Source organism: Dipodomys spectabilis, unplaced genomic scaffold (assembly GCF_019054845.1).
Source record: "Dipodomys spectabilis isolate Male_0828 unplaced genomic scaffold, ASM1905484v1 ptg000329l, whole genome shotgun sequence".
Taxonomy (NCBI): Eukaryota; Metazoa; Chordata; class Mammalia; order Rodentia; family Heteromyidae; genus Dipodomys; species Dipodomys spectabilis.
Window position 1 is genome coordinate 4,839,893 of NW_024871006.1, and position 19,420 is coordinate 4,859,312.

The window sequence follows — 19,420 nt, forward strand, 5'->3', positions numbered from 1 at the left end:
CTCGGACGCGGCTCCCTTGCCGCCCGCCCCCTCCCTCTGGCAGCTAGCAGGGCAATTGGTGGGGAGGAGTGCGGCCTGAGGACCAAGGGGGCTCAGGCCCTGCCCTCTTCTTCAGGAGAGGCTCCATATGCATTCCTTGGTGCTCTCTGAGTGCAGCTGACGTCCTGCCGTTCTGGGCAGGCGCCCGTGTGCATGTGTGTGCGTGCCTGTCCCATGTATATTGTGTCTTAGCTTCAATTTTAAAAATTGTTTTGTACAGAAAGATGCAGCAGGGTGGGGCGGGCAGAGTGGGCAGAGGAAAGTGACCTCGCTCCCAGCACTCGGTGCTGGGCAAGCCAGAGAGCGCTGTGAAGAGTCTGCCCCGGTCCAGGCCCCCTTGGGCTCAGCACGAAAGGGCTTTCAATGAATTACGTGAAAACTTTCTTTTTTTTTTTACAAAAAATGCAGAAATCAAAGCAAACTTATTGGAAATAAAATATGAACTTGCGGCGTTCGTTCCTTTTCATGGGGGGGGGAGGGCAAATCCTTGAGGACCTCCAGACTGCAAGGTGGGGAGGGGGCCTGCCTCTGCCTCTGCCTCAGCAACAGCCGGTGCACACTCCTGCCAATGGGAGGCAGCTGAGGCGGGGGGGGGGGGGGGGGGGCGCCAGGGAGGGGGCTGTCCTGGCCCAAGGGCAGCTCAAGTGTCCCCTGGGACCAACGTGATTGGGGGTCGAGTAGCCTGAGACACAGACCCAAATATGAAGTTTCTGTTCAGGGCTCTTGTCCTCCTCCACTGAGTGCTTTCCTGCTTGTTCATATTTTTCCAAAGGCAATTGGGCCCCTCATTGTCTCTCAAAGGAGCAGACAGTGCATTCCCATCTGGATGGTTAGCATCAAAGCATAACAAGAAAGCAGCCTGTGGCTCACAACTATAATCCTAGCTACTTAGGGGGCTGAGATCTGAGGATTGAGGTTCGAAGCCAGCCCAGTCAGGGAAGTCTATGAGACTCTTACCTCCCATTAACCACCAAAAAGCCAGAAGTGAAGCTGTTTTCCTAGCCTTTAGCAAAAAAAAAAAAGCACAGGGCAGACCCTGAGTCCAAGCCCCAGGACAGACAGACACACACACACACACACACACGAACGAAGCAGGTCGCCTGAGGAAGCACCTTGTCCTGCTCCTGCCTCACCCTACCCAGTACAAGGGGCCAGGCTGTGAGAATCACATTCTCTGCCTCCTGTCAGCTCATGCAGACCTCACCACAGCCAGAGCCACCATCAGAACCTCAGCCTCCATCTTCCAGCTCTCTGGGCCTCCTGCCCCCAAGCAGACAGCTCGCCTGCAGTCATCTCTGCTGCCCCCACCCAGACCCCCGTCCTGGGCAGAAACTGCAAGTAGCCAATGTACCAGATAAAACCCATCTGTTCAGAGCTTCAGCCAAAGTACCGGCAACGCCAGTGCCCCTGCTGCTGTGATCCCTCCTGGCTCTGAAGCTGGAGACTCTGGGATGGAGACACTGTTTTAGTCTTGAGGTCTGGGGAGGAGTCAATATAGCTGGACAAGCCTTTGGGGCTCCCCTGTAGGCCAGGAGGCTTTCTCAAAGGGTTGTGGGTAATTTTTTATTTTTGCCAAGAACATCTCTGGGTAGCAGGTGCTGTCCAGGGGAAGGGATAGTCTCAGCCTGATTCTCAGTACCAGCTCTGCTTTTACCCAAGAACCAAAGTCCCTTGCCCCAGGGGGGCTCCTCCAGAAATGGCTGCCACCACCCCTCCTCCCCATAGAGGCTGGGAGCCCACACCCCAGCCCAATAGCTTGGGACCATGTCCCACCACAGTAGCTTTTCTAGAGGGACACAGGCCAGGGCTTGAGGGAAGAGGGAGGGTATTTCTATTGGAGTCCCACCACTAAGGCTTCCCTGCCTTCAACAGGAGCAGATAGGGTATCTGTACTCTGGGCTCTCCAACTGCTGGACCCTCCACCACTGACCTCAGGATCCCCGTAGAGGCCGGCCCCTCCCCCAGCCTCACGGCTACCGCCCTGCCCGAAGAGCACGCTGGGAGGCCTGCTTGGCCCGCTGCCTCCGGAGCTTCACGAACGCCTGGGCCTCACGGTCACTCTTCCGGCCTTCCAACAGCTGCAGGATTGAGTGCCCTGTGGGGAGAAGGGTTTGAGGGTCAGGCTGTGGGAGGGAGGCAGTGCCTGGGTTGGGAGATAAAGCCCTGCTCACCCCAGCCCCCTCCAGCCTAAAAGGAAACCAGCCTGACACAGCAGCTGAGATGATGGCTGCCTTCAACCGTGGGACGCCGCGGGTCTCACCGGTTGATCTCTATTAGGTCAAGGGGTTTGCTGGGCTTCTCAGATGCAGGAGCCAAGGCCCTGGTTGCACTGGCTTTCATCTCCCTAGGCGGTCTCTCTAGGGGGCCCCTGCTGTGCTTTTCAAGCATCCTGCCCCTCCCTGTCCCGGGACTGGTGCCTACCGTTGTGTGTGGGATACGTGAGGGGCAGGCGAGTCTGAGGCGCCTCGGCGGGCTCCTCGCAGCCTGTGAGCCCCGGGACTGCACGCAGCGGCAGGAAGGCCTCCCCTTCCAAGTCGTCAGCTCCCAGCGTGTCGTGGTCCAGCACGGTGAGCAGGAGGCACGCCCCATCCTTGGTGCAGGTCTCAGCAGGCACTAGGCTGGCAGAGACCATCAGGCTCAGCCACCTGCCCAGAAAGCGCCATCACCTCTCCCATGCCCCTTGTGGAGGTCAGACATCGCCAGATCGGCTCTCAGCCACGCGTGTCACAGCCATGTGGCGGAAACACCTGCTCTGGCCACGGGCTGGTATTTCAAACCAGGGGTCCAACCAGGCACCAACAACTCATTCCTGTGATCCCAGCTGCTGAGGAGGCTGAGATCTAAGGATCAAATCCAGCCTGGGCAGGAAAATCTGTAAGACTCATCTCCAACAAACGACCAAAAAAGCTGAAAGTATAGCTGTGACTCAAGTGCTCTAGCCTTGAGCCAGAAGACGCTCTGGTAGAGTGTCTGCTTAGCATGCATGAAGCCCTGGGTTCCATTCCTCAGTACCACAGAAACAGCCAGAAGTGGCACTGTGGTTCAAGTGATAGAGTGCTAGCCTTGAGCAAAAGAAGCTCAGGGACAGTGCCCAGGGCCTGAGTTCAAGCCCCAGGACTGGAAGGAAAAAAAAAAAAAAGAAGGAGGAGGAAGAGAAGAGAAGGAAGAGGAGGAGGGGGAGGAGGGGGAGGAGGAGGAAGAAGAGGAGGAAGCAGCAGCAGCAGCAGTTCAGGGATAGTTCAAGCCCCAGCACTGGCAAAAAAAATAAATAAAAATAAAAACAGATCTGTGGCCTTGGGCCACACTTAGGCAACAGAAAGCAGGTCCCCCGGGATGTCAGGGACAAGACTTCCCTAGAAGCCTCTGAATTGAATAGGAATCTGCCCCTTTCCCTTAGAGGAAGCCAATGCTTTTTTTTTTTTTTTTTTTTCTCCAGGCGGCAGGGGGGGGGGGGCGGTGGAGGGTTTCAGTTGTGGAGTTTGAACTCAGGGCTTGAGCACTGTCCCTGAGCTTTTGTGCTCAAGGCTAGCACTCTACCACTTTGAGCCACAGAGCCACTTCTGGTTTTCTGGTGGCTCATTGGAGAGAAGAGTCTCACAGACTTTCCTGCCTGGGCTGCTTCAAACTTGAATCAATCTTCAGATCTCAGCCTCCTGAGCAGCTAAGACTTACAGTCCTGAGCCACCAGGGCCCAGCAGGAGGCAAACTGGTGTCCCAAGTGCCCTTTCCCTCTGGCCAGTGTGATGATCTCAGAGGCTCATAGAGGAAGACCCAGGAGGAAGGAAGGGGAAGGCCGGGAGAAGAGTGGGGGCCTACTCACAACTCAAAGGTCTCATCAAACAATGGGTGGAGGTCCTTCTTGTGCTTCTGGGTCTCCCGTGGGGCCAACTCGGGGAACTGGTGCCTAGGCTCCAGGGTCAGCTGGACAAAGGGGTCACTGGAGCCTGGTGAGAAGCCCAGGAGAGGGGGCTGAGTCCTCCCAGCAGACACTCCCAGAGCAGCATGACCCCTCCTGGTAACCAGGAGTCACATGGAGCAGCCGCAGGGCGTGGCCAGTGGGCAGCCGCCACTCACCATTGGAGTCTAAGGGCAGCAGGTTGGAGGCACTGAGCAGCTCCACGCGTAGCTTCTGCTCTGAGGAGCGGTAGGAGGCCTTGACGGTGACGGCGCCCAGCTCCTCGGAGGTGGTTTCTGCCTGGCGTGGGGGATAGGTCCAAGGTCAGCTGGAGGAGACCCCTGGGCAGGTGCGCCTGCAGGCGTGGTGGATGCAGAGCGGGAGCCGTACCTGCTGCTGGATGCGGCTGCAGAAGTACTCCTGGATGAGCTCGCGGGTAGACGCTGCCTGCAGCTCCAGGTCCCTCTGCAGCGCCTGCAGGGTCACAGCCAGGTGGACACTCATGTACCTGATCATGGAATTGACTGGCCCTGTGTTCCCAGGGTCCTGTGTTCCCTGTGCTTTCAAGGACTCCACACTTGAGTGACTGCTCTTCTGCCGCCATCTTTCTTTGGGGGGGGGGCAGTAGTGGGGCTTAAACTTAGGATCTGGGCACTATCTCTGAGCTTTGTCACTCAAGGCTGGCACTCTATCATTTGAGCCATTCCCCCACTTTTGGCTTTTGGGTGGTTAATTGAGATAAAGCGTCTCATGGACTTTCCTACCCAGGATGGCTTTGAACTGGATAATCCTCAGATCTCAGGCTCCTGAGGATCACAGATGTGAGCTACCAGCATTCTGCTTGCTTATAATGCATGCTTCCTGTTGTCAGTACTAAGGTGGAATTCAGGCAGGTGCACTTCCACTTGAGCTACTCTGTCAGCCAAAAATTCAAAATAACTTTAACCGGGGCGGGGGGAGGGGGGGACTCCTTTTCATTGTGCTCTGAGTTCCACGAATTACATCATTAACCCAGGACAAAGGTTAAGTACAGAACAGCATTCTTCCTGACCTGCCATCCTTACCTGGAAAGTGGCTGTGTGCAGGGCCTCTTGTGGCAGGCCACAGCCTCGAGCATAGAAGCAGGCATACAGGCCCTGAGAGAGACAAAAAAATAAATAAATGGTGTCCCCAGGCATCCTCCTCCAGAATTATTACCCTTATAGCCAGCATGGTTACCTGCAGGGCTACCTTCAGCCTGTTAGAGGCTAGCGGCGAGTTCCTCTGGGAGGCGGCCACCTCCACCAGTATGGTGAGCGTGTGAGTCCAGAGCAGGGTCAGAAGGCTGGCCAAGGGCAAAGGGGTGTCAGACACCAAACAGGATGATGGGAGGTAGAAGAAAAGACACTCTTGAGAAAGGGGAAGCCTCGGAGACTCTGGCCCTCCCCTATCACCCCTTCTACCTGCCCAACAGATAAAGCTAGGACCAGGTCTGGCAGGCCTTGCATTCGATTCCTCAGTACCACATACACAGAAAAAGCCAGAAGTGGTGCTGTGGCTCAAGTGGTAGAGTGCTAGCTTTGAGCCAAAGAAGCTCAGGGACAGTGCCCAGGCCTAGAGTTCAAGCCCCAGGACTGGCAAAAAAAAAAAAGTGGCAAAGGATGTTTGGATCCTGGTGTCAGAATCATAATTCAAGATGGCGTTGCCAGCAGGGCATGGTGGTACATGCCTTTAATCCCAGCACTTGGGCAGCAGATCACAACACTATAGGTAAGTCATTGTACTTCCTGTGCACAGACCCTGCTTGTGGCACCTTCTGTGATCCATTTATGCTCAGAAGAGGCCGGACCTGTGATCAAGGGCACTGACTAAGGGAGAATGAATAGGCAGCTTTCAGCTCAGCCTGTGGAAGAACTTGCACTGCAGCATGAGATAGGAGGCAGGCAGGTAAGCTAGTGAGCTCCCGGTCCTAGGAGCAAGCATTTAAGCAGAGGCTGGTTGCACGGTCTAGAGGTCGCTGAAGGGGTTCACCACACACTCCCTGATGGATGCTAAGACCTTGAGAGGGGGCGCGTGGGGCATCATCACAGGACAGGGCTGTTCAGACCTGCTGAAATTCTCCTGCACCAGGTTGGTGTTCATGTAGCAAAGCTCCGCCTCCAAGAACCTCATCAGGGGCAGAATGGCCTGGGAAGGGGTAGGGTGTGTATCAGGCTCAGGTCCATTTGGATCCTGCCCTCATTCCCTTCCTTGGACCCAGAGGAGAAGTCTGTGTACCTGGCCCCTGCCCAGCTCTTCCCATCACTCAAAATGTCCAGCCACACTGCCCTCCTGTGTGTCCTGTGTGTCCTGCAGGTACAGTGCTGCCCCAGACCTGTGCCCTGGCTGTTCCTGCCTGAAATGCACTTCCTCTAGAAGCTCATAGCGCCTTCCCTTGTTTCTGGCAGGTTTTTGGATCAGCTGTTCACCCTCCTCTAGCATTCCCCAGCCACTTTCTAAAAACACAACCCTTAGCGGGACACTGGTGGCTCACACCTGTCATCCGAGCTACTTGGGAGGCTGCGATCTGAGGATCACGGTTCAAAGCCAGCCCGGGCAGGAAAGTCTGTGAGACCCTTATCTCCAATAAATCACTAGAAAACCAGAAGTGGCACTGTGGCTCAAGTGGTAGAGCACTTGAATTGAGCTGAGGAGTTCAGGGACAGTGCCCAGGCCCAGAGTTCAATCCCCACAACTGACAAATAAATAAACAAATATAAAAATAGAACCCTTTGATACCTCCTCCTCCTTTTCTGTTCTACTTTTCACTTTCGTGCTTATCCTTACCTAACCTACTCCACCAGAGGCTGTGTCCCACAGCTGTACCTAAGGCTATAGGTACATAGACTTCTGAACTTCGCTTTCCTTCACCGCCCCTCCCCAGTGCTCTAGGAAATCAGGAATTGTAACCTAGTTCTGTAAACAACCCACTGTGAAACCAGCGGTCTGCGCCAACGTGAGTTTTTACTCAACTGTTGATGAATGAATGACCAGCCTCCCCTCAAACCATGAGAGGTGCGCTTCGCCTGTGGCCGCCGAGGCCAGCAGACTCGCATAACCGCGCAGCACTGAGACAGATGTGTGCCAACTGCTCCTCTGAGGAAACTGAGGCTCAGGGAGACAGTAGACTGTGCCCGAGTCTGGGGGACTGTTCTCTAACACCTCCAAGGTCCTCAACTCTATCCTCCTCGGTGACCCCAGGCCCACAGAAGGGGCCGAGCAGAGCAGTTTTAGGTCAGCAAGCGGGAGAAGCACTCACGTCCTCCGGCAGCACCGAATCCCTGACACCGACGAGTTTCTGGATCTGCTTGGCGATACCCGCCTCCAGCTGGGGACCCAGAGCAGAGGGAAGCCAGGAAATGAGTTGTAAAAGGGTTCACTTGGGGCCTGGGAAGGTGGCTCAGTGGTAGAGTGCTTGCCTAGCATGCATGAGGCCCTGGGTTCGATTCCTCAGCACCACATAAAACAGAAAAAGCTGGAAGCGGTACTGTGGATCAATTGGTAGAGCGCTAGCCTTGAGCTGAAGAGCTGAGGGACAGTGCCCAGGCCCAGAGTTCAAGCCCATGATTGGGGGAGGAGGGGTGGGAAACCAAACACAAAAACCTAGCTGGAGCCGGGCGTTGGTGGCTCACGCCTGTAATCCTAGCTACTCAGGAGGCTGAGATCTGAGGATCGCGGTTCAAAGCCAGCCCGGGCAGGAGAGACCCTGAGACTCCTATCTCCAATAAACCACCAGAAAACTGGAAGTGGCGCTGTAGCTCAAGTGGTAGAGCACTCGCCTTGAGCTGAAGAGCTGAGGGACAGCGCCCAGGCCCAGAGTTCAAGCCCCACGACCGACAAAAAAAAAAAAAAAACCTAGCTGGATGCCAGTGGCTTACACCTGTAATCCTAGCTACTCAGGAGGCTGAGATCTGGGGATTGTGGTTCAAAGCCAGCCCAGGCAGGAAACTCTGGAGTCTCTATCTCCAATAAACCACCAGAAAACCAGAAGTGGCGCTGTGGCTCAAGTGGTAGAGTGCTAGCTTTGAGCTGAAGAGCTCAGGGACAGTGCCCAGGCCCAGAGTTCAAGTCCCATGACCAACAACAACAAAAAAGATTTCACTTGGGACCAGAATTTAAGTTAAGGGCTGGGCATTGGTGGCTCATGTCTGTAATCCTAGCTACTCAGGAGGCTGAGATCTGAGAATCCCCACTGAAAACCAGAGCCTGAACACATCTGTGAGAGTCTTTTTTTTTTTTTTGTCGGTCGTGGGGCTTGAACTCTGGGCGCTGTCCCTCAGCTCCCCAGCTCAAGGCCATTGCTCTACCTCTTGAGCCACAGCACCACTTCCGCTTTTCTAGTGGTTTACTGGAGATCAGAGTCTCACGGACCTTCCTGCCCGGGCTGGCTTTGAACCATGATCCTCAGATCTCAGCCTCCTGAATAGCTAGGATTACAGGTGTGAGCCACTGGCACCCAGCCTGTGAGAGTCTTATCGCTAATGAACCACCAAAAAGCCAGTGGTGCCATTGCTAGTGTACTAGCCTTGAGCACAAAAGCTTAGGGACAGCGTCCAGGCCCTGAGTTCAAGTCCCAGTGCACGTGTGCGCACACACACACACACACACACGCTCACACACACACACACACACACAGAGTTTAGGAAGTAGGGAATTGATATCAGCCAGGTCCTGTTGGCGGCCAGAACAGGTTCACTGTGGGGTCAAACAACATACCTGCTCAGCCAGGGTGCGGACGCCCGTGCGGATCTCGTGGTCCAGCCCAGCCAGTGCACTCTGCAGCTGGGCATGGAGTGTGTTCCGCAGCTGCCCCTGCTCCAGCCCGGCTCCAACCCGCTGCTCCAGTACCTCCCAGGCCAGCTGAGTGGGCAGCTTGCCAATCACCAGCCGCAGCTGCTCCATGTCATTCACCACCACGCACAGCTGGGGGCGGGCGTGAGCAGAGGAATGCAGGGCGTTCCGGACACTGCCGCCAGCACACCAGCACCCTGGCCAGCCCTCTGCTTCCCAGCTCCCCCTACCATGTTAGCTGCCTGGCCCTGATCCTTTTGGCCTTCAGAGAGCTCTCGGGCCCGGGCCTTTATCAGGCTGCAGTATACCAGGGCCAGCCGGCAGGTGTCCTGGAATGGGGGTCAGAGATCATTGATAATGTGTGAGAAATAGGGTAAATAGGGGGATTAGGAATCCCAGCAATGTGGGAAGAGTTAGGACCCAGGCCTTGGGAGGCTGCTCGTTGGAGCAGGGTGGGGTGGTAGTGAGGGGGTTCTACAAAGGTGGAGAAAATTCCAAACCTCCACGAATTTGACAGTAATCATGAAGGCCTCCTCTGGGTCCGGCCAGTCCAGCTGCCGCGCAGTGTGGCTGATCTGAGCAAAGCAGGTCGACAGATCCACAGCTGATGTGCTGTGCTTGGTCAGCTCTCCAAGGGGCACCAACTAAGGGGAAGGGAGCATTTAGAAAGGAGGGTTCAAGTTGGTGGCTCACGTCTAATCCTAGCTACTCAAGACGCTGAGATCTGAGGATCGTGGTTCAAAGCCAGCCCAGGCAAGAAAGTCTGTGAGATTCTTATCTCCAATGAACCACCAGAAAATCGGAAGTGGCACTGTGGCTCAAGTGGTAGAGCACTCGCCTTGAGCTGAAGAGCTGAAGGACAGCGCCCAGGCCCAGAGTTCAAGCCCCACAACCAATGAAAGAAAGAAAGAGAGGAAGAAAGAAAGGAAGAAAGAAAAAAGAGAAAGAAAGAAGGAAGGAAAGGAAAAGAAATGAGAAGAAAAGAAAAAAAAAGAAAAGAAGGGGGCTGGGAAGGTGGCTCAGTGGTAGAGCGCTTGCCTTGCATGCCTGAGGCCCTGGGTTCGATTCCTCAGCACCACATAAGCAAAAAAAAAAAAGCCAGGAGTGGCACTGTGGCTCAAGCGGTAGAGTGCTAGCCTTGAGCTGAAGAGCTGAGGGACAGCGCCCAGGCCCAGAGTTCAGGCCCCACGACTGGACCAAAAAAAAAAAAAAAGAAAAGAAAAGAAAGGAAAAGGTTCAGGACTTAGACAAATCCAGCCCCATACTAGCAAGCACAGAGTTGAGCTGGAGGTTCAAGGAAAGAAAAGCAGAGTTCTGCCAGGTGGTGGTGGTGCTGGTGGCCTGTAACCCTAGCTACTCAGGAGGCTGAGATCTGAGGATCTCGGTTCAAAGCCAGACCAGGGAGGAAAATCCATGAGACTCTTATCTCCAATGAACCACTTAGAAAACCAGAAGTGGCGCTGTGACTCAAGTGGAACAGCACTCGCCTTGAGCTGAAGAGCTGAGGGACAGCGCCCAGGCCCAGAGTTCAAGCCCCACAACCCCCTCCCCCCCAAAAAAGCAGAGTTCTGTCCAGACCTTGCCTCCTACCTCCACCCCCCCCTCCACCCCGCCTCCCCAGTTTGCAGGCAAAGACAGCCAGTCAGCACTAGGGTACCAAGCCTCGTTTTACACACAGCCAGCACCTGGAGGAAAGGTACCAGCCCTGAGCCTCCCACAGAAGCCTCAGCCCACCCCACCCTCAAGGTCTTGTCCTGACCTTGTCCATCTGCACAGCACGCTGCACCCGCTCCAGGGCCACGCTGTAGGTCTTCTGTAGCCAGGAGGGGATCGCAGGCTGGAACCAGCGGTGGAAACCATCCAGAGGCAGGACTCCCTCCCTGTGGAGAGCCAGGGCCCCCCTTACCCTGGGGAAGGTGGGAAGGAGGGGGCAGGTGCCCACGGGCACCGCCCTTGACTGTTCTCTTCTCCCCTGACTGCCCACCACCCAGCCCGCCTACAGGCAGGTTGGGCTAATCACCTGTCTGAGGGGTCTGGCCCCAGTTGGTAGAGCTCTTTGAGGCTCACATAAAGCTGGAACAGACTCTCGCCCATCTGCGGGGACACGGGGCTGCCCACCGCCACCGTGTGGTCCTGCACCCGCTTAGCCACCTGCAGGGGAAAGTCGTGGTAGGCAAGGCCCTGGAGATGGGCAGAGGGGCGCGGCCTGGGGATGGTAAGAGGGTCTCACCAGCCACTGCAGCTCCAGAAAGGCCAAGGGGAAGAAGTCGATCTTGAGGACACTGGAGGAAAGGCAGCAGGCGAGGTTTGACCCCCCCGGGTGCCGTCAGGCCCTGGACCCCACCAGCTTCCCACCAGCACCTGCTCACTTGTGGAAGATCTTGTTCCATGTGCGCTGGCACTGGTGCAGGTCGCCTGTGATGTCCTGGACCAGGTTCAGCAAGGCTTTGCCGGCCTCCAGCATGCCCTGGCCCAGACCCAGAAGGGCTGAGCAGGGCTACAGGGGCAACCAGCCTGCCTCCAGCCCCGCCCCAGCCCCATCTCCAGCCCCAGCCCAACCCCAGCCCCAGCCCAGCCCCCAGCCTCATCCCAGGCCCCATCTCCAGCCCCAGCCCCAGCCCCAGCCCCCAGCCTCATCCCAGGTCCCATCTCCAGCCCCAGCCCCAGCCCCAGCCCCCAGCCTCATCCCAGGCCCCATCTCCAGCCCCAGCCCAACCCCAGCCCCAGCCCCAGCCCCCAGCCTCATCCCAGGCCCCATCTCCAGCCCCAGCCCCAGTCTCAGTCTCCACCCCCAGCCTCAGCCTCATCCCCATTCTCAGCCCCAGCCCAGCCCCCAGCCTCATCCCAGGCCCCATCTCCAGCCCCAGCCCCAGCCCCAGCCCCCAGCCTCATCCCAGGCCCCATCTCCAGCCCCAGCCCCAGCCCCCAGCCTCATCCCAGGCCCCATCTCCAGCCCCAGCCCCAGCCCCAGCCCCCAGCCTCATCCCAGGCCCCATCTCCAGCCCCAGCCCCAGCCCCCAGCCTCATCCCAGGCCCCATCTCCAGCCCCAGCCCCAGCCCCAGCCCCCAGCCTCATCCCAGGCCCCATCTCCAGCCCCCAGCCCCAGCCCCCAGCCTCATCCCAGGCCCCATCTCCAGCCCCAGCCCCAGCCCCCAGCCTCATCCCAGGCCCCATCTCCAGCCCCAGCCCCAGCCCCCAGCCTCATCCCAGGCCCCATCTCCAGCCCCAGCCCCAGCCCAGCCTCTACCTGTACCATGGGCTGATGGTGCTGCTGTTTCAGGTGAAACCACTCAATTGTGCCAGTCTGTTGGCAGAAAGGTAGTGAGGAAGGAGATACTGCTGGGCCCAGCCCTTTCCCTGCCCCAGGGAGGCGCCTACCCGCAGGGCCTCGGTCACCAGCTGGGGCAGCGGAGCACTGTCAGGACACAATTCTCTGAAGGCCTTCATCTTGCACATCTGTACCAGGACCCTGGGAGACGGCGGTCATTCACAAGCTTACCACCCCCCACCCCGCTTCTGCCATTGCTGATCCAGTAGGCCTCCTCACCCCTGCACGTGCCCCCTGAGCCTCCTCCCTAAGCCCTGCAGAAGGGCGGCCCCTGACCTGAGGAGAGACTGCAGCCGGACTGGGGAGTCAGCAACAGAGAGAGGAAAGACCGAGCGGAACTTCCGGATGAGAGACAGGCCGTAGGCCAGCAGAGAGGTGAACGAGGCCGCCAGTTCCTCCAGCTGCAAAGACACGAAATGCCACCAGGTAAGGACTACCTATGCCGGAGCTGGACACCAGTGGCTCAGGCCTGTAATCCTCATTACTCAGGAGGCTGAGAACTGAGGATTGCAGTTCAAAGCCAGCCCAGGCAGGAAACTCTTATCTCTAGTTAATCAGCAAAAAGCTGGAACTGGAGGCATGACTCAAGTGGTAGAATGCCAGCCTTGAGTGAAAAAGCTAAGGGATTGTGCCTAGGTCCTAAGTTTAAGTCCCAGTACTGACTGGCACAGAAGAAGAAGGAAGGAGAAGGAAGATGAGGAGGAGGAGGAGGAGGAGGAAGATGGAGGAGGAGGAAGAGGAGGAAGAGGAAGAGGAGGGGGAGGGAGGGGAGGGGGAGAAGGAGGAGGAAGAGGAGGAGGAAGAGGAGGAGGAGGAGGAAGATGAAGGAAGAGGAAGAGGAGGAGGAGGAAGAGGAGGAAGAGGGGGAGGAGGGGGAGGGGGAGGAGGAGGAGAAAGAGGAGGAGGAAAAGGAGGAGGGGGGGGAGGAGGAGGAGGAGGAGGAGGGGGAGGAGAAGTGGGAAGAGGAGGAGGAAGAGGGAGGTAGGAGAGGGGAGGAAGAGGAGGAGGAGGGGGATGAGGAGGAGGAGGGAGGAAGAGGGGGGAGGAGGAGGGGGCAGGAGGAGGAGGAGGAAGAGGAGGAAGAGGAGGAGGAGGGGGGAGGAAGAGGAGAAGGAGGAGGAGAATGGGAAGAGGAGGAGGAAGAAGGAGGGAGGAGGGGGGAGTAAGAGAAGGAGGAGGAGGGGGAAGAGGAGGGAGGAGGGGGGGAGGAGGAGGAGGAGGAGGAGGAGGGGGAGGAAAGCTACTCACAGTCTCCAGCCCCCCTTCCTCCCCTCATGACCCCCCCTACCTGTTCTGCCTTGAGCCGGCCCTGGACCCACTGGTATTCCATGCTGGTGATGGGGTGCAGGAGGCAGCTGCTGGGGAACTCCAGGCTCTGGTAGAGGCGGCTGTAGGCCAGCCATTGCCTGTAGGGGCAGGAAACCATCAGCGTCCCTCCCAGGCCCGGCATCCCTGCTCTAAAGCGCCTATGGATCCCATCAACAGACAGGCTAAAACTAGAGGCTGAAGGCGATGTGCGTGGATGCTTTTCAAATCACACATCTGTTAAGATGGACTATTTGTGATGGTTACATTTCCAGATTTCAGGCTGAGCATTGGTGGCTCATGCCTATACCCTAGCTACTCAGGAGGCTGAGATCTGATGCTTATAGTTCAAAGCTGGCCTGGACAGAAAAGTCCAAGAGATTCTTATCTCCAATTCAGCACCTTAAAAAGTCAGAAATGAAGCTATGGCTGTACTTTTTTTCCTCTCCTTTTGTTAGTTGTGGAGCTTGGATTCCAGGCACTATCCCTCAGCTCTTCAGCTCAAGGTGAGCGCTCTACCACTTGAGCCACAGCACCACTTCTGGTTTTCTGGTAGTTAACTGGAGATAATAATCTCATGGACTTTCCTGCCCAGGCTGGCTTTGAACTGAGATCCTCAGATCTCAGCCTTCTGGGTAGCTAGGATAATAGGCATGAGCCACTGGCTGCCCAGCTACTTTCCCAGAATTCAAATCCCAAGACGAATCAAAAATAAAAAAAGAGTCTTTGGGATTTTTCTGTCCATCCATGCTGACTTGGAACTGTGCTCCTCATACCTCAGTCTCCTCAATAGCCAGGGTTACAGGCGTGAGCCACCAGTGTCAGGCTAAGTCTCCATAGTTTTTGAAATTGACAACAGGTTCAAACTGAAAACACACAGTTTGGGCCAGAGCATTTTCCTAGCTTTTTTTTTTTTTGGGGGGGGGGGGTGTGGGTCAGTCTTGGGGCTTGAACTCAGGGCTACGCACTGTCCCTGCACTGCCTTTGCTCAAGGCTAGCACTCTACCTCTTGGGGCATTCTACCACTTGAGTCACGGCACCACTTTCAGCCTTTTCTGATTATTTTATTGGAGATCAGAGTCTCATGGGCTTTCCTGCCCAGGCTGGCTTTGAACTGTGATCCTCAGATCTCAGCCTCCTGAGTAGCTAGGATGACAGGCGTGACTCACCCGCACTAGTCTTCCCTTGGTTTCGACTGGGCTGCCAGCCGTCCAGAGGTTCTACAGGGGTGTGTACTCACGCCATGGACTGGTGAAAGTCAGATATGTCCTTCTGTGTGGCATGGAGGAAGAGGATGGTGGCGGCCTGGGGACTGAGTGACGCATCCCAGGAGGTACTGCCCTCCTGGAGAGAACAGCAGAGAGCTATCAGGAGCTGACAGGTGGCCCCCTTGTGCCCAGTCCTGGGCGGGCAGTACCTGGTGCTGGGTGACCTCATGGGACACGAGCTGCTGCAGAAGGTGGAGGTGCACGGTGTAGCTGGGCTGGGAGCGGCTGGCCGCAGTGGCTCTCTGTAATGGGACGGGTGTCGTAACAGCTGAGGTTTTAGGCAGCAGCCGCCAGGCTGCCCCACCCGGCCAGGCCACTGAAGCGGTGGGACACAGCTCCTGGCTCAGGCCCCAGACCCACCTTCTTGTGAATCAGCTGGAACTGGAGATGGCATCGGCCCCGGTCTGGGTAGGTCTCCGTGCAGGGCTCCAGGGGGTACCACTGGTCCTCTCTACAGTGCAGGTCCTGGCAGGTGGGGGACCCCCGATGAGCACCAGGACTTCTCATGGAGTTAGAGATGGGAGAGGAAAGGCCATGGGGTGGGGTGGGGTGTCCAGCGGCCAGGCTCAGCTAGGTGCAGACCAGGAGCTTCTCCCCAGAACCCTCCACGCTCCCCTCCCTGCAACTCTTATTTTCCCCATCAGTTCTGGGCCTGGGCGCTGTCCCTCAGCTCTTTCAGCTCAGGGGGAGTGCTCTACCACTTGAGCCACAGTGCCACTTTCTAGTTTTCTGAGTGGTTTATTGGAGATCAGAGTCTCTCGGACTTTCCTGCCCAGGCTGGCTTTGAACCATGATCCTCAGATCTCAGCCTCCTGAGGAGCTAGGATGACTGGCGTGAGCCACCAGCGCCTGACATTCCCTATACCTCTTTTCAGGCCTCTCTCCCCCCCCACCCCCATCTCACCTGCAGCCTCAGAACCACGTTGCCCAGAAAGTCATCCTGGCCTTTGTCCTTCCGAGCCTCCTTGAAGATCCTGTGTTAGGCAGCGTCCACGCAGGGGTGAGGAACCTGTCCCCCTCCCTCTCCACCCGTGTCCCTCGCAGCCCGCAGCACCCACCTCCGGAGTCCGTGCAGATCTGTGAGCTCCCCGAGCTTCTGTCTGACAGATTCCACGGTGTCCAGGTCCCTGGTGGGCCAGAGGTTTGAGCGAGAGACAGAGAGAGCGCATGAGCCCTTTAGGAAGTCAACCCTGCTGCCCTTACCTCTCCTCCCTGCTCCTTCCTACCACCCCCACCCCAGAGGGCATGCCACCCACCACATGTCCAGGTGAAAACTCGCATTGGCTATGTCATTAAACTCCCTGTAGGGACAAAAGAGCGTGGTTGAGGTACACCCCCACACCAGAACCCCAGCTCAGAGCCAGTATCTCCAATATTGCCCATCATGGAGTCTCTCCCTTCCTTCCTTCCTTCCTTCCTTCCTTCCTTCCTTCCTTCCTTCCTTCCTTCCTTCCTTCCTTCCTTTCCTTCCTTCCTTCCTCCCTCCCCCCCTTCTTCCCTCCCTCCCTCCCTTCCTTCCTTTTTATTTTACTTTTTTGTGCCAGTCCTGGGACTTGAACTCAGGGCCTAGCTTGTTACTTGAGCCACAGCACCACTTCCATCTTTTTCTTAGTAGTTTATTGGAGGAAAGAGTCTCACAGACTTTCACACCCAGGCTGACTTGGAACTACGATCCTAAAATCTCAGGCTTCTGAGTGCTGGCATTATAATAAGTGTGAGCCACCAGCCCCCAGCGGCGCTTCTTTCTGCGAAGTGCCTGGTCCTTGCCCAACCACACACCTCCCTCCTTCAAGGGAAGACGTTCAGCTCTCCTCATTACCACTATGTGTGGCATGCATGCACGGGTGAGTGTAGGTACAGTCAGGGTCTCGCTACATCCTCCTGCTTCTGTCTGGGAGGACAGGCGTGTACCACAGCACCAGGCACACACACGTGCAGCATTTATGTCAGGGTTCTTTCTGTCTACCTTCGATTGCTCAGGGCTAAGCTGGGAAGACTGTTGGCTTCACTGCTGTCGTGGACTAAGGAAGCTCAGCCTGAGGGACGGGGAGACCTTTGGGGCGGGGTCACGTACAGGATGAATGTCTCCTCCCACACGGGGTTGAGGGTCTGGTTGATGACCCGGGTGTGGTGGGTCTGCTCCTCGGGGATGGTGTGTCTCACCACGGCCTTCTGCCGACGCCGAGCCCCAGGGCTGCCCCCGGGCATGCCCGTGCCCTGCTCGATGCCCAGCAGACAGTAGGGGTCACTGAATCCTGGGAGAAGAGACACCAGGGCGTTGGCCGGGCTCCCTGGAGAGAACCTCCTCAGTCCTTTGGGCTAAACCTACACAGGGCCCCGTCTAGCCCAGACGCCAAAAGTGCAGGGCCTGCCCTGGGGATGCTTGGGAAAGGAAAGCTCCTGCCAAAAGTTTGGGGCTAGTCTGTGATGGGAGAGGAAGAAGAAGGGAGAAGATTCTCAGGGACACCCCCTACTTACCACTGACATCTTTGCCCAGAATGCCTTTGGCCTGCTTCACCGTTGCCTTCAGACAAAATATTGGCTTCTAGAGGGACGGGAGAGGGCTGCTGAGTCCGTGGGGGGGGGTGTTGAGGGGGGCACAGCCTCCTCTTTCTTTAGATGCCAAGGTTACCTCGAGCTCCTGGACACGCTGCAGGATCTGCTGGTGCTCCTCCGGGGGTACCTGGAAGGCCTAGGGAGGAGGCCATGAGGGGGAGGCAGGGATATGGAGGCTGCGGACCCAAGGGGTGTGGCCAGGCTGGGAAGGGTGGGCTCTAGAGTCCAGGTGGGACAGCATGGCGCATGGGGCGGGGACTGGCTCACCTCCTGCAGGTATCGAAGCAGCTCGGAGGCCTGGATCACGTGGTTGGGCTCAGGATGACCCACGCGGTGCAGGACAGTGTAGAGTGCTTCCTCATACAGCAGGTCCCGCTGAGACACAGTGGGGACCCCACGGGACCCTCGTGACCCCCCTCCCCTCTGCCATCCCTAGTACCGACACCTCACGCCGCCCCCACGCAGGGACAGGAAGTGGCGTTCGCAGGGGAAGAGGCTGAGACTCTGAAGTCCTCCCTGGGCTTGGGCTGAGGGACATTCCCAGAGGGTCCCGGAGGATGCAGGGCTGCGACCTCCTCTCCCCGTGCCCCATCCTCTTACCTCCTCACGCGAGAAGTGGTGCGATGGAGGCTTGATCTGGAGAGCAAGATGGAAAGGCCAGGTTTCCTGGTGACCTCTCCCTGGCCAGGCAAGGTCTAGGCCTAGGGCGGCAGAGTCCCGCACCCCAGCTTCCGGGCCCACCAGCGCCTCATACCTGTTCCCATGGCAGGTCTCCTGGGGGACTGGCCCCTGGCCTGCCTTGCTGCTCCCCTGGCCTGTTACCGCTGAGGTCCATGGATGCTCAGCTGGCCCAGCCACGGGCCCGTGCCACCTCCCCCCTTCCCCGCCACCCCACCTTCCTGCCCCAGAGGAAACAGCAAAGCTTATCAGCCTGCTCCTCACCCCAGCAGCGGAAATGAGGCCCAGCGCTGAGATGAGGGGGCTGGAGGGGGATGCTGGGTAGGCCTAGGGTGGCTCAAGGGTCCCCAGTACCCCAGTGCTGGTAGCAAGAACACTGCCCTGGGACAAGATCAGGTCTGCTAAAGAGAGGGGGCTAGACAGACTCAGGTCCCAAACCTGAGAAACCCTTGGTAGTCCAAAGAAATGGTAGATGCAGCTCTGCTAGCCCAGCATGCTGCCCAGGACCAATGGGGGGGAGGGGGGCAGGTAGGTAGATGCAGGCAGCCAGGAAGGGTCCCATACATCTATACACCAAAGCCTCAGGGCAGGCGCTAGGCAGCCCCAAGCACCAGCTCCTCTCCCCCCCCTTCCCCCCCCCCCCCCCGCCGACCCTCCTCCCCCCACTCCGGGGTCCCTCCTACCTCCTGTGCTGCCTGGGCCCGGGCATCTGGGAGATCTCGAGCTCCTCTGTGTCTTATCTTGATGGCCCGACGCAACCGCTGGGGGTCAGAAAGGCGTGTCGCCATGGTGCTCAGCTCTGCCCTTCCCTCTGCTGCCCCACAGCCGCTGGGTGAAGACAGCAAAGCCACAGGATGATGCAAAGAGCCCCGGGGCTGCCTGTGCGCCAGGGGAGGGTGGAGGGCGGGCAGCCAGGGAATGGGGCACCGTGTCACTGTCTTGGAGGGGTTGGCTGTCTCCCAGGCAACCTGTATCTTTCTCCAGCTGGCATTCCTATAGGATCTTCCCCCGGGGGCCTGAGCCGGGAAGTGGGCCCTGTGGGCAGCCCGGCCCCACCCCACCTCCCACAGAGGCCCTGGAGAGGGTCCAGGGCTCACTGCAAAGGGCCACAGGACCAAGCCACACAGCCAAGCCAGGCAGTGCCCTACCCAAAGCTGACGGGCCTTCCCGGACTAAACGTCAGATGTGGGCAGGGGTGGGGCAGGCTGTGGGGTGGGGCTCCGCAGGCATTTCTCCAGCAGGCAGCCAATGGCGCAAACTGTTCCACCCCACAGGTGACATTCCATGCAGGTGACAAGTCAAGCTGTGTAAAGAGGGGCCAGCTTGTGTCTCCCCGAACTCCACAGCCCCTGGGGCAGGGCCGGCGGGAGGGGGAGGCTCCCATGCCAGCCTCTTCACAGGGCAGCTGTGGGCCCCAAGGGAAAAGGAAACTTTAGCACTGGGGTTCCAAAGCTCCTGGACCAGTTGGGGACAGGGCCCAGGCTTGGCCCAAAGGCTTCGGCTTTTTCCCCCATTCTCTTCCCAGCAGGTACACAAGGCGG

The 19,420-nt window shown here is 57.7% G+C and overlaps 1 protein-coding gene across 4 annotated transcripts; it reads right to left on the minus strand.

The window, feature by feature from the left end:
- Nucleotides 1-1,580: 1,580 nt before the first annotated feature.
- On the minus strand, nt 1,581-19,043 carry Unc13d (unc-13 homolog D). 4 transcript variants are annotated; one of them, XM_042702630.1, is made up of 33 exons: nt 19,028-19,043; nt 18,563-18,707; nt 17,802-17,837; nt 17,469-17,576; nt 17,278-17,337; nt 17,124-17,190; nt 16,720-16,900; nt 15,902-15,946; nt 15,704-15,772; nt 15,550-15,619; nt 15,006-15,110; nt 14,795-14,887; nt 14,618-14,721; nt 13,361-13,478; nt 12,349-12,473; nt 12,123-12,213; nt 11,992-12,048; nt 11,113-11,210; nt 10,974-11,025; nt 10,764-10,894; nt 10,503-10,623; nt 9,244-9,387; nt 8,974-9,072; nt 8,669-8,875; nt 7,212-7,280; nt 6,021-6,100; nt 5,153-5,258; nt 4,999-5,070; nt 4,325-4,408; nt 4,114-4,234; nt 3,860-3,983; nt 2,461-2,657; nt 1,581-2,134 (listed from the first exon to the last, which is right to left on the minus strand). In XM_042702630.1, the coding sequence occupies exons 2-33, from the start codon at nt 18,665-18,667 to the stop codon at nt 2,013-2,015; spliced, it is 3,261 nt and encodes a 1,086-aa protein (XP_042558564.1). In that variant the 5' UTR covers nt 18,668-18,707; nt 19,028-19,043; the 3' UTR covers nt 1,581-2,012. The 4 variants fall into 4 exon arrangements, with proteins under 4 accessions (XP_042558564.1, XP_042558563.1, XP_042558565.1 ...); XM_042702629.1 differs by lacking the exon at nt 19,028-19,043 and having other exon boundaries at nt 11,998-12,048; XM_042702631.1 differs by lacking the exons at nt 18,563-18,707; nt 19,028-19,043 and adding an exon at nt 17,956-18,077.
- Between the last annotated feature and the right edge of the window lie 377 nt (nt 19,044-19,420).